The following is a 14,381-nucleotide window of genomic DNA, read 5'->3' as shown; positions in this document are numbered from 1 at the left end:
CAGTACATTACATTTAAGTATTTTCACTTCATGCACTTATCCCTTTCACACATGTTCAAATATCTGACCAGAGAACAAACACTAAATAGTCCAGGATGGGAGCTACAGTGTCATTGACGCTGTTTTTAAAAATGTATTCCAGCAAAATGGCAAATAAAACGAATTTACATTACTGAATGTGTCGAGCAAACGAACAACATGACAAAGCAACTTGTCTGAAAAAAATAGTCATCACACTAGAAATAAGAGAAAGAAAAATGTCAAAAAAATCCTATCATATAAATGTGTTCAATACTAGTACGCATCCTTCAAGTCTTGCAAGACTTGAAACGTGATAAAATCTAGTTGATCGAAAGCGCCCCCATCGGCTGGCAGAGCTATTTGTTTCGACATGGACGTTTTGAGCCCAACACGGCGATCAAACTTGTGAATCAATAGATCAGCAGCTTCATTTCTGCGGAAGTCGTGTCAAAAAAAAATCTTTCACTTTCTTAAACTTCAATTTTTTATCTGCTTTTATGAACTTTCATTGAGATAAGTGAGGGAAACCGAACCATTTGTTTGTCATTTAATTTTACTTTAGAGATTAGGGAGGAATCAATATGCCCTATATTGAAGTTTTTTTTCGGTTTTTTGAGGGGTGGGTTTTTTGTTTAGTTTGTTTGTTTTTCTGTGTGTGTTTGTTTTTTTTTGTCGGACTCTGCAATTTAATAATGAAGACAAAGCATCTTTCATACACGACAGTGAATAAAATGATAAATTCAGACTGATTGATCATTGTTGTCGTTGCGATGATGATGATGACGATGTTGTTGCTGCTGCTGCTGCTGTTTTGTTGTTGATGTTGTCGTCGTCGTCGCCGCTGCCGCCGTTGTTCTTACTCTTGTTGAAGTGATTTGGATAAAATTCATCGAAATGACGACCTTTCTCTTCTCGTACAATGGAATTGACCGCCACACACTGTAGCATAGTAGGCGATGACACGGTTAGTACAGTTACCGTGACAGTAGTGAACAGTATCGTTCTGGAAACTGTAAAATTAATTGGTATGGCCGCTCAAAAAACGCACGTGATGTTTGCTCTGCGTATTTATATTGTCAATAGCAAATACGGAATTCCCATCCGTTCAAATCGCCGAGGCACGTCATGATCAGATGCTGGTACGTCAATGATCGAGCACCCGACGCCGTGGCAAAACTCAGCAATACGCATACCGCACAGACTAACTTGTTTGGAGACCGTAAAGTCTCGAGTTTGCAAATTAAGTTTTTGTAATGTACAGACGGTCTTCCGAAAAACTAGAGTATATACTGAGTTGACGTGATAGAGCAGCCAAACGACAGGGATACCGCAGGAACGCCAATATTATCGTTCCAGAATGGACCATGCGAACATGCACTCGTCGGCTACAATGCAGGTATTTCATCTCATTTGTTTTATATCTTTATGTATTAAATTTGGCACACGCCCTGGCACTCTGAGATGAGTGTTTTGGTGGTGTTGTGAGTACAAATTTGCTTAGCGGTCGATACAAAACTTTACTAAACAGGCAAACAAAATTGTTCATAACGTCATTGTCACAGGCAAACATGTTATAGGCAGTAACAAAGACTATAGGATCTACATTCTTGTATACAAGATAAGGATCGTTGAGATGGGTGATCACTTTGACTTGTCAATTTCGTACATTCAAATCTAAATAATGAATGATGGATAGCCAGGAATTTAACCCTAACTGACCACGCCAGGAAAAGGAACGGCATTAATACAGTAACAATTATTCGTCGTTAATTTACTGAATCGGCACTGAATGAATGCAAAATTGTAATTCAAAAGCCAATTTGTACATACCATTGGTGGCATTCAGGAATGTTTCAATTTGCCACGTCGCTACGGCAATTATTTGGTCTGCTGTAACAGTGCTCGCACCGAGTTCAACAGCCTGTTGACTGTCGCATCGATCTTTGTCCAGCTTTTGTGGATTTAGTTTTATGGGCACCTCAACTAACAAGGAAAGCCGAAGACAGTCTGTCAGAGAAAAATAGCGAACATCGCGAACGGTACGCCTGAAGGGATGCAGTCACAGCAATTGGAATATGTCTGACATTTTAATATTTTCACATTTAGTGAGAGGAATTTATCAGTCGATTGATTTAGAATATATTAAAAACGGTGCTAGAATTGGCCTGTGTGACCATGTACATGTTTTTTACAACTATTAGCATATTTGACTTGGTTATAGTATTGTAGATTATTGATATCACATCTTGTACCATATCGGTTGAGATGACGAAAACAACAGGGTAGATTTACTGATCATTAAAAACATGCTCTATAAGATTTTAACAATGTCGTGCAGTTAGCAATTACATGCATGTAGAAACACTTCTTGTACTTGTATACTTGCCCACATTCTTTACGACGGATAAAAAAATTATGGTCACGAGCATAAACGCAAAACTGCAAAATACCAGAGTAACTATAACGCCCTTACACGGCCAGCCCATTGTCGCAGGAAAAGCGATAGGGAATCTTAACTGCACGATCAGGTATTGAAGCATCTGTTAATTTGTTGAAACCCCTTGTTCTTTGCTTTTAACATCGTGCCATGCGCACTAGACTCTACTAAACATTCAACCAATTATCCAGCAACTGACAAATTTCTCTACTGTTCGAATACCATTTCGACGGGCAAATACAAATATTCGGGTCAGAGAGTATACAATTGGAAAAGCGTCGCGTTTTCCTCGCCTCGGACACCTGTTAATTTGTGAATTTATTAGTCGAAGTAATAATTTCGGATGCGATCATCGTGGGACATTTTAAGCCTGCGCAAAAAGCCAGATGTTTGTAACAGGTGGCGAAAACAGGACGATAGGGAGTTGAACAGCTTCATCTATTGAAAATAGTATTTTGATGAGGCCGTAAGTTGACTGAACATGCTGAATGCAATGAGGGTTACTTCCTAGTCCTTGGCAAGTTAAGGCATGCTAGGTCATTCTAATGAGTTGTGAATCGTCTTAAATTGTTTCACATAGTGTAATTTACTGCTTCTCACGTGACATTCAAAGTATCAACGGACGGGCTCACCAATATATTGCAGAGCTCTTATAAAGAGAAATCACTACCGGAAGGGTGACAAAATTAAAAGGATACCATTTAAGCAATAAAGCACACCCAGCGACGGTATACCACGAGATTTTGACCAGTCAACGACATATATGCACTAGCGATATATAAAGTGGACTGGTCAAAGTCGAGTGGTATACCGTCGCTGGGTGTGCTTTATTGCTATTATATTATAACAGTATATTGAAATTCTGGGATAAAACGTCAAAAAAGGATTTTTGAACTTGCCGAGAGTTTGCGCTTATGCTAACCGTGGTATATTGCGAATATACCACGGTTCTTTTCACGTGTCGACCAATCAGATTTCTGCATTTGCGCCATCAATATACTTGTATGGTATATAAAGTGAAATATAACATGCCAAAATAGAAAGCTTACAGTCAGTTTAATCAAAAATGCTCCCTAATTGGGTAGAAGATCAATTGGGTAGAGGACCAATTTTCGTCATAGTCAATTACTAAAACTGCTGGGATATTTATAGTTTTGACGGTTGGTTATAGATAGCACAGGAACACGTCCAGCTGTCAAAATGTTCTTTTCCCGTTTTTATTGCTTTTATTTTTTAACATCGAGTGTAATATCACCGTTCCGATTCAAGAAAATAGATAATTATTGTGTAAGTCCATACCGTTTTCCGAATATTTTCGCTAGACATTCGTTTGACTCTGCTCAATAAGTCCGTATGTACATGCTCGCATATACAATACTAGATCCCTGATGATATTGATATCCATGCTATCTTACTCTAACTGCAGTCAATGCACAAGCTAGTATATGCACACATGCAGGTGGGTCATTCCAAAGCGAGTTGTACTCTCAAAATGGCGAATCACTTGGAGTGGCTATCACTGTTGCCAAAATATGATAATTTATAACATTTTCTTAAGCTAAAAAAGAGAGGTATAGTAATTAAACATACAAGATTTCTCAGAGTGTATCTAAATTGAAGTAAAGTGCAAAAGAACATAATTCAAGCTTTATATATGATTTTGTAAAAATTTACAGTGAACACGAATGCATATCGGCTAAGGCGGAAATTCGTACGCTGTAACATTGGTGTTAGCCTCCTAAGACAGAGAGAGCAACCATTGCGTGAAGTGTGCATTCCCGAGATAGCCAATCAGATGTCTGCCATTATCGTCTACAGAAGGAGGGGAGGTTTCCACCTGTGATCGATGAAAGCGATGTCCCGGTGTGTGTCCGTCTTAAAGTGGCTTCAATTTTTGATGTAAAAATAATTCCCAGCTGTGTAATCCGAAAATATGATACCTTAAATTATTGTAACATTATGTATGCCAATCGGTATTCTGTCATTAACGACCTTCAAGTTGTTTCTTGTTTGTTTATTTGTTTGTTTACTTAACTCACGTTCTTGTTTGATTGACCCCACTCTAACATCCTAAACTTTGTTGTCGATGTACCCTTTGCATATGTATACACATTGTCATATTTTCTGTAGGAGTATTAGTGTTCTCCTGTGTCTTTTTGTCTGTCCAGCTTCTCGTCTGTATATATACAAATGTCTATCTTTCATTTCAATCGAAGTGTCCTTGTAATTGTGCACAATATCATCATGATGATGCATTTTTTATCAGCATCTAGTATTCCCCACAGCTCAAAATTTTAAGAACCCGCTGTATTTCATATCCATACCAAGTTTTGCGTATTTTGATGTTTTCATCCGGTAATTACCAAACACAGTGTGAACAAAGGAATAGAACACAGTAAATGCATCTCGATGGCCTGTCCCTGTCCTTCTTAATACCCCTGAATAAAACCCTAAAAATAGATGCAATAGCTGGGTCAAGATTCTGGTGCAGACTTAATAACAGTTATGCTTTGTTTACTAGCAAAATAAAACACCAATGGAACTATAAGTTTTTCTGAAAAGTTACGTTTGTCATTAGTCGTCATTAAAACATGTGTATAGATCACATGCGCATCATATCATCAGTGAAAGTTTTCATTGGTTATCACAAGATTTTCTTCGATGACACGGTGAGATCGATCTACTCGTGTTCTATTGCAATTGATCTGAAGAAAAAAACACGGAACGCTCATCCAAATGCTTGATCCTAATTTTGTTTTTGTTTTGTTTTTTGTTTCGTTTTCACTTTGTACGAGAAAACTTTTGCAAGATCTTAAGATTCATATTTTGCGAATTCTTGCCTTTTAAAGTCAGTTTAAAGGCTATGTTTTCGGTAAGGGTGTGTTCGTAATGATATAGCTGGTCTAGTTTTCTAAATGCAACCACGTGATTTTAGACTACTAACGGAAGTATACATTTGCCCGTGTAATTGGACCAAGGAGTTCCCTTCCAACCTACCTGATTGAACAAGGAAAAACTCGTCTGTTTGCATAGTAACTCTTTCCTTGTTCATTTCGCCGCAACCATAATCTGTATTTTCAATCACTTACAAAGTATCATCTGAAACCTTGCTTAAAATATTTCATTCTGCAAACAAGTAGGATAAATTTATATACAAGTGTTACATAAACGAATAAAGTTTAACTGAAACGTTTAGTTGAAGACTGATATCACATACTGTCAAGTCTCTTACCAGAAAAATAATAGGAAGGATCATATAAGAAACGCGTAAAATACTTTTACCTTTAGCTTCGTGTGCGAAATTGTGTATTCCACTGTGATACCTTCACGCGTGTTCTGTTATACACTTGCTGTTCCTTGTTGACTTCGTCAAAGTTTATGCGGTGATAGCGACCACAGATTAGTAACTTACCCTTCCTGTTGACGCATTGGACAATCGAATGTATTAGACAGTAGACGCAAAATAGTACGAAAACTTATCTTAGAGGACAAATACATGATACAATAAAGGAGAAACAGAAGAAGTGGTTACAAAACCTGTGCTAAGACCAAGACCTCAAAGGTTGGTAGTACAAATAGGAAAACCTTTATTGGGGTGGGGTGGCAATGTTGTCAAGTCGTAGCGGGAGAGCATTTGCCAACACCAGCAGTAACTTTCCCAACAATGTCTAATACTATTCAAATTACTTTACAGAAGAGTGTATTTACAGTCGAAAACTCACATTCTCGAAAATGGTTGGTTACTTATCCCTCCAATTCGTCAGGTTTTTTTTTAATTTAGAACAGACTCAATGATGCTGATAAGGTAAGAAAATAAATAAAAAAAATCACTTTATGAACTCGTAAGACAAAAGTTTGTTCACTGTATCTGAGCGCTATAAAATTTCATCAAGAATGGTTTACAGAATATTAATTAAAGACTTTGTGATGAAGCCAAATGCGATGGAAAGTTGGAGTAGAGAATGTAACTTTCAATTGCAGGAAAGGAAGTGTGGTTATTAGCCAAAAGGGTTACACAAGAAACTAAGCTCACAGTTTTCACTGGAAATTTATTATTCGTAGATTACGAAATTGTGTTAAGCTTTTTCACTAGAAGAAAATTGATTCTCCTTTATGTAAACGTTGCCAAGTATATGACACTTACCAGCATAGATTTTGGGAATGTATTGTCGTAAAAAATATATGGAGTTTTACGGAGAAAGTAATTAAAGTAAGATGTTACAAATGCCAGTTGAGTTAAAGTTTGTAGATGTGACAGAGGATATTATTTCAAATCAAAGAAATTGGAAAATATTATAAATCTTATTATTATCATAGCAAATGGTCTATACATAAATACCATGTCTGTAATCTTGAAGATTCATTCCTTCTGTATTTGTTATGAGAAATGAGTTGTATCAAAGAGCTCAAGCTCAGAAAATTGAAACCTTGCTTAAAGTCATGTGATTTTTTGGTCACATTGTTGTAGTTTTCAGACATGTGTACCTTTACGAGAAAGAAAATAAATAACAAAAAAATCACTTTATGAACTCGTAAGACAAAAGTTTGTTCACTGTCACTGAGCGCTATAAAATTTAAGTATGAAACGGAAATATTGAAGAAATGGTCCCAGACACGATTAGTTATATAAACACCGTGAGATGTATTTTTGTAAAATGAGATTTACTGATTTTTGAATTATGTCCATAAGAAAGAGCAAAAATCAATGGGATATTTTAATTTGCCAATTTTATTCCACAAAATATTTGTTGTCTCCACCAACTAGTCATAGAAATCAAAATGCTACAATTTTAATATTAGATATGTCTCTGGCTCAAAAATAATCATTTTCTGGACGACTTTTCATATATGAAACTGACGCTGACGCTGACGCTATAAAACTCACAGATGGCAATGAAGAATGAGTGGGTGATGGGTACATCTGAGGCTGCCGCAATGGCACATAGTGCGAGCTGGTGTGCCTTATCTTCGCAACCGAATTAAAGGTGTTTTCTTGCTATGTTGGTGTAAGAACACACGTCTTGAACCTTTACGTCTAGCCTTACAATAGTTAGTCACGGCTTTGGCTTATGGCGTTCGGATTGGGATGGGAGTGAACAGCTATCCCTCGGAATTTGTGAGTTCATGTCAAAGGTCCTTAATATCGCTCTTTTGATAATCGCTTCGACGCTGTTTTTGTTTTACCGAAACTATACTGAAAGCTTGTATAGATCATCACTCTAGTGGTGCCATACAGCGCCCTCTCCATTCGGCAGCCAGAACTGGCTACGGCCCTCTCGTTCAAACACCGTAATTAAGCTATTCTAGAGACGAAATAAATCAACATAATGGCGTACCAGCGCAATCGCGCGAGTGTTAAAATAAAATTAACAATTCCATCGACTCATCCCATCGACCTGACGTACATGTAGGTGGCTATAAAAACTTTCCTGAATAGAAGCATCATCACAGCAATGCTGAAACACAAATTTAACTTCAAAGTGATTCTATTGCCACAGTCAGGGTAATATTTCTATGCTAGGGGCTCGCTGTTCATACCTCGCCTCCACCACCACACGGAGGTATCACGTGACAGCGATGTGCAGCTGGTGTCATTCACGTAATGATCAAAAGCCGTATGTACATTTCAACCACCATGGACACGCCACAGCTCTGCTTTCATCACAGTATCTTTGACATTTGAAACAAAAATGTTATTTCACTTCTGAAATAAGCCTAGCCCAGAGATAGACAGGAAACTAGTGGTTCAAAAACTGCAAGGTAAGATGACTATCATTTTCCCTGTATTATATATATTGCACAACGGTGTAAGGAGGTTGGGCGTTACGGTTTCCCGTCATCTGAAGTGACCGTAAATATTATGCATTCATTAAAATACCAATTCTCTACCAGCTGTGTTATTCAATCTAAAACTGTGGAGGAAACCAATGGCGTGCTATTAGAACGCTTGCCAGTGCTCAGATAATTTCACATATGAGATCGCTTTTGTGCAATATGATCAGGGATTAAACTAACATGGTCGACGATAGCTTATCCACAGTACAAGTTTGTTTGACCACTTGTATTGACTATAGTTATAACACCAGTATTATTACGTCAGTTTTATTTGAAACCGACAAGGTCTGCTCATTTTAAGCTGGTAGATACAGATCTATCAGTCAAGTTTTTGCAGGGTTACAATAAAATACATGTCACTTTCGATCACATTTCACAATTAGTCTAAAAGTTCAAACAGTTGCTTATTGAATGTCATCATTTGAATTGCAGACCTATCTGCCATAGGAACACGCTGAATTCCTTCAAAAGTCAGGGAATATATACCATATGTCTGTGTGTTACTTTTTTATCCGTTAAACTTACAGTCTAAAATACACGTACTGCGAATAGGCCATCTGTTAAATACCTTTATCTCTGTGTAACTACAAATATAAAAATTATACTGGTATGCGCACGCCACCACAAGGTGACGTGTCAGGGAAGGAAACAAACGCGATGTTATCAGTAGCTACAAACTAACCCTTACATCAAAATGTAAAAATTATAAAGAACCTTACGATATGTCAAAGGTCATTCTCTGGTTATTTGCACGCAATATAGGCCTATATATTCACACAGCATAGTGTCGTCTCCAATGACCGCCGGACACTATATCGTCTGGGAGTTTATGAAGTTTAGGTGGATGTACCTGGGCCAACAGGGGAATCGTTCCTCGGATATCTCGAAAAGAGCACAGAAGTAACAAGCGACTTTATTAATATTTGAAGGGACCAGTACCTTTCCCCAATAATCCCATGACGCAAAATGTTGCATCGCCCAGTGTATGTCACGGCATAGAAACAAACCCCGTATATTTTCCTAACGGGTGTATTCCCCGTAAAACGCTGAAACGTTTCAGGCTTATATGCAGACATTTTCTGCGAAACATTTCAACAAATTTACAAAAATGTAAATATAAAAGGGCGATCCTGGTGACGAATTCATTAATTTTACCTGGCCTTTACGACTGCCATAGGTTTTTAACATTTCACGTGTCCGTCTGCATCAAATTGGTCACGATGAACTATTTGGTTTTCTTTCAACAAATGTCGAACATGGCGTGCAATAAGTTGTGCCAGGGGGCTGGGTTCTAGCTTGTATTAGACTCCCATGACAATCAGAGAACAAACACACGATGCCCGCAATTTTTTTGTTGATATGCCATGCTGTGTAACATACAGTATGGCTTTCAATGGTTTTTATTTCCAGAAAAATCCGCGAGTGTCATTTAGAGATTCTGTCTTTTTTCCTATTTTCTTTTGTACATCGACCTTGATAACCTTACCTGCCAGTTGGCCTCAAGCAAGGTCACTTATACCAAAACGAATCGAGATAGCCTTTTGAAAAGATTCGACCAAAGTCAATTAGATTCATTGTTTTGCATCCCCTTACGCGTAGATACTTTTTTGGTTTTCATGAAATGCAAGAAAAAAAACGTTGTATTTCGTCAAGACTTTACTGCTGCGTAGTGTTCGTATAATTTTTATAAAGAGTACTTAAAACGCTGAACTGAAAGATTTGTTGCTCGAGGGCGCTCTCTACGCTCCGCAAAGAGCGTCCTCGAGCGACGGATCTTTCAGTCTATTAAAACTGCATTGCAAGCAGCATGTCACGTTGTCGTGTAGATCATGGAGGTGAAAAAGAAGTTTCTGCTGTGATTCTTTAACTGGACACTCATATTACATTGAAACAATCGAGCATGTATAAAACTTGAGAGTAACATTTTTTTGAATCTGTGTGTGTTCAAACCGCTTATATTACCTTTAAAATGTTTGAGAAGACGCGAAACAAAGATTTTAATTACTCTGGCCGTATCGCTCACAGATATTTTCATGGAATGACACCGCGGTATAGATCTCGATGTTCATCAAAGCTAATCGATGTGACGTCATATGTTTCTGTTCCCACATTAATTTTGATTTTATACCCGTGTGTTTAAGAGTTCCACTGTCAAATTCAATGACTATTTCCCTCTACAATATACCTCTAGCAATGCGGCCACTTCAGGATTCTGACATCACACACGCGGTCTCTCATCATCGCAGGGGACTTCTCAATCTGTTGCATCAATTTTGATTTGTTGAAATTTATGCATACTGTCATGCTCCTCATACTTATATGTGTCGACAATCTTTTATAACACGGTCTGCCATGCAAGAACCAACACTGCAGACAGTACGTTTTGGCTCGTAAGGGTACAATCGAGCCATTTCCTGAACCACTACTTGATAAGCAAACTTGAGGTCCGTGTTCCTCTTCGATCTATGGTAAGACCATACCCTGTTCTCCCCATTGTGAGTCTGATTAATCAGGCCAAAGAAAATAAAGATGTGTATTCGATAATCCGACCGTTCCTAGAAAAAAAACTCCGACCTTTTTTCGCATTTTCAAGATATTTCCAGTAAATTGTCTAAATTTTACCGTATTTTATGGGTCTCAACCAACAAAAATTTTAATATTATCCCTTCGACCCGCCCTTATTTAATTTTCGGAGGCATTTTACCAGAAAAAAACCCTATCTTTTTACTTTGCCTTATTGTAGTGGAGCTGTAATCCAAATGTGCAATCGTATCTCAAGACTGATGAATAGTTCTGCATTTCTGAATACAATCATTGCTTGTCTCGAAATTAACAGTAAAGATGATCATGGCATTTGTTATTTAGTTTTCAATGAGCTTGAAAACCTAGCCATACATTCAGGAACTTTGCTTTTTTTTCATTTTGTATTGCGCACCATCCATTAATCTCGATAACCCCATGTAGGTTTTGAAAACTTCATTTTCTTGAAGGTCGAGACATATGAACATGTATCAAGGACATTCAAATGCTGTACATCACGATAAATTAAAGGACCTAAAAACTCTTTAAGTCGACAATAAAGAATAGAATACATCAAAAGGAAATAAAATCATAACAAATAACATTAAGACGATTCCTCCAAGTACTGAGTGAATAAACAGTTAAAATAAGACTCCGAATCTGCCATTCCCAATTATTTTAGGATCTCAAAGAAAACTGTGCTAATATGAGGGTCCCTTTCAGGTAGCACGAAAGTTTTGACGATAAAATCTTATCATGTAGGCCCATATAATCTTTGAATTAAATGCGATGCAAATTTTCTGCGCACATACTACCTACAAATAGACACGCAGCTAGTTGAGTACCCAAGTGCCAAGATTTATGAGGTGGTATTCTGTTGTCTTCCTTATCTTCACTGTATGGTCCACTGACTGAATACTATTTTCTTCTCTGCTTCAACCATGCGAAAGTTCACTTTTCTGTATTGTTGTGTTTTGTTTCAGATGTCCATGTACTTTCAATTCAGTACAGATGTAACCATCTTGTTTCAAGGATGGCAAGTCGAGAACGTCTGGCGTAAGTATCGTAACCGATGACGAAGTTTAATTAATGATAGCTGTTAGCCGTCACTTTGCAGCAATCCAGCACGCATGAAATGCACACACAGTGTTACAAGGAGAATTTCGCTGACTCCGGCGGAATACAAACTGCGAGATTTTTATTAATGAAAACACCAGAGTGTCAATTACATGGTCATTGGAACATTTACGTCCAAGACCAGCGTACTAGTGCATTTGCAAAATCACTAACCTGCACCTGATTGACGCGAGATCAACATTGACACCAATGTCTTTTGTGAGCCTTTTATGAGATGCACTGAAACCATCACTATTTGCGGCACGACAAGGGCATTACGTAGTCGCGTCAAGAGTTTGTTTTATAACTGGTTGTGTGTCTTTGTTTGTGTGTGTACCTGTGTGTGTGGTGATCGGGTTGTAGCTTGAATAAGCCAGGAAGAATAATTAAATTCTTCCTCGGAATCGCCGCTTCTACTTTATGAACGGATGAACTCTTTTACCTCTAATTCACAATTATTGTATCATTGGAGCCACATCTGTAAGACACCGTTTGAATCTCCATACTTTAACAATAGGAACACAAAAAGATGAACCTTGCTCTCACCCTCTCGCTCAATACTAAGACACGGGAGAAGCTGTATCTTAGGCGATGGCTACCGTAGGTTTGTATTCTACGAAATAAATACTTTGTACTTCTGCAATGCACTTGACGTCTCTACCTAGGAAATATCCTGATAAAGCAGCGATATCTGGAGAGAACGTAAAAGAAGTTCTGTCTTTTGCAGAATTGGTAATGTCTTGCCTGGCTGTATTTCTCATGGCCTTCTCGTACGAAGGACTGAAAGTCCTGCGGCACTGCTTGCTCAGAAAAGCGTTTGAGATTGAAGCCAAAGCCGCTGCCAAGATGGAAGACAGTCCGTCAGAAAAGCAGGCGATACTGAAGAAAGAAGGGTGAGGCATGGAATACTGTTTACTGAACTAAAGGAAGAAAGTGGTTCTGTTTGGCGCAATATTGATATCAAGAAAAGTCAAATACCTTATTGCCAGCGCATGATGTGATGAACGTCAAGTGTCTCTCTTGAGTGTGTCGAAGTATGAAGTGTCATTATCATATTAAATGAGGCAGAAAACCCGGACAACATTTTTGTATCTCTTTGTTAGTTTGTTTGTTTGTTTGTCATTTTAAATCTCCTTTTCGCAACTTCATTGCAACGTCATCGACATTTGTGTTCATCTATGGTAGATTTGTAATTGAGCCATCCAGGACAGCATGACGTCAGTTGCAGCCAATGCAAATGATGACTATGTCCAATGGTAAACCAGAGTTTACAAACTATTCATAATAATATCATCTACGGCAAGGAAATAGTATTACTCTAGACTAGGGAGGTTCGTCGCACTGGACGATATTTTATACGAAACAAAATATTCATTGTACTCAGAAAATCAGCATGTGCAATACAAATTCTACAATGCTGTATACACAGATTTAGGTGATTCTCAAAAATGAACTCTACATAAGTTATTTTGTTTGACCCTTCACCCCACAGGTCACAGGGTAACATCACAATGTGCAGCGTCCATCACTCCATACAGACAACTCTCCACGTGGCTCAGATGGCCCTGGCTTACTCACTCATGTTGATCTTCATGACTTACAACGCATGGCTTGCCATCTCGATTCTGATCGGATTTGCTCTCGGATTTTACGTTTTCGGGTGGAGGAACTACACCTTACCATCGACCATGGCATGAAATCCCTGGCGTATTGAATTCTCAAACCGAAAGAAATGAACAAAAGCCATTAGGCATCTTCAATATCATTCTGTCTTCCTTGAGGTGAAGTGACGTCACACTGAGTACAAACGAAGATTTTTTAAACTCATATTTTTACCGAAATATGGAATGAAGAGAGTTTGCACGATTTGCAAACTGTCTGGAGTCTATCACAATTGACGCTGAGTCTTTTTTTCTGCCTCCAGCGCTAAAACTGTACATTTACACTGTGAGTGGTTTGGACGGAACTTTTGTAGCAACAGCAGTCACATATGTGCAACGAGTCACCGTTGCAAAGAGTGCTGCGAGGACCCTTTTTAGGACTGGGGTTCACCCAGGACGAGAACCATGGCATGTCCTTAATAAGTTGTTCGATCACTAAATATAAACATGTGTATCGACCTCAGACAATGGAGTATTCTCTCAATTATTGTCAAATTTACGTCAAGATATAAATTCTTCTCCTTGTTCCGGACTTCCACTGTTGTTTTTCGAAGTGATTAAAACAAAACAAAAAAATAAATTCATGGTTATACTTTATTTGCCAGCTCCTGGATTTCACTTCCACCATACATTACCTATCCTCGAGGAAAGTTGTTGCATCGCGGGCCGGTGATTCTATAAAATATAATTACAGCGAAACGCTTGCTTTCTATGTTCTCGATCGATGTCTTTGCAGATAGCGATAACTTTCGATATTCGTGCAAAACCATGGAGGTTGTGTTTTTCAGTCA

The 14,381-nt window shown here is 38.2% G+C and overlaps 1 protein-coding gene across 2 annotated transcripts; it reads left to right on the top strand.

Annotated features, from left to right (window-relative positions):
- The first annotated feature begins 1,091 nt into the window (after nucleotides 1-1,091).
- Nucleotides 1,092-14,187, top strand: LOC139114282 (high affinity copper uptake protein 1-like). Of its 2 annotated transcripts, none has more exons than XM_070675885.1 (4): nucleotides 1,092-1,417; nucleotides 11,797-11,869; nucleotides 12,657-12,822; nucleotides 13,422-14,187. In XM_070675885.1, exons 1-4 carry the CDS (start codon nucleotides 1,379-1,381, stop codon nucleotides 13,624-13,626), a joined length of 483 nt encoding a protein of 160 aa, XP_070531986.1. In that variant the 5' UTR covers nucleotides 1,092-1,378; the 3' UTR covers nucleotides 13,627-14,187. The 2 variants fall into 2 exon arrangements, with proteins under 2 accessions (XP_070531986.1, XP_070531987.1); XM_070675886.1 differs by lacking the exon at nucleotides 1,092-1,417 and adding an exon at nucleotides 8,045-8,218.
- The last annotated feature ends 194 nt before the right edge of the window (nucleotides 14,188-14,381 follow it).

The sequence above is a fragment of the Ptychodera flava genome, chromosome 16, assembly GCF_041260155.1.
Source record: "Ptychodera flava strain L36383 chromosome 16, AS_Pfla_20210202, whole genome shotgun sequence".
In the NCBI taxonomy this organism is placed as follows: domain Eukaryota; kingdom Metazoa; phylum Hemichordata; class Enteropneusta; family Ptychoderidae; genus Ptychodera; species Ptychodera flava.
Note: the sequence above shows the minus strand (reverse complement) of the source record. Positions and strands in the feature narration are given on the sequence as shown.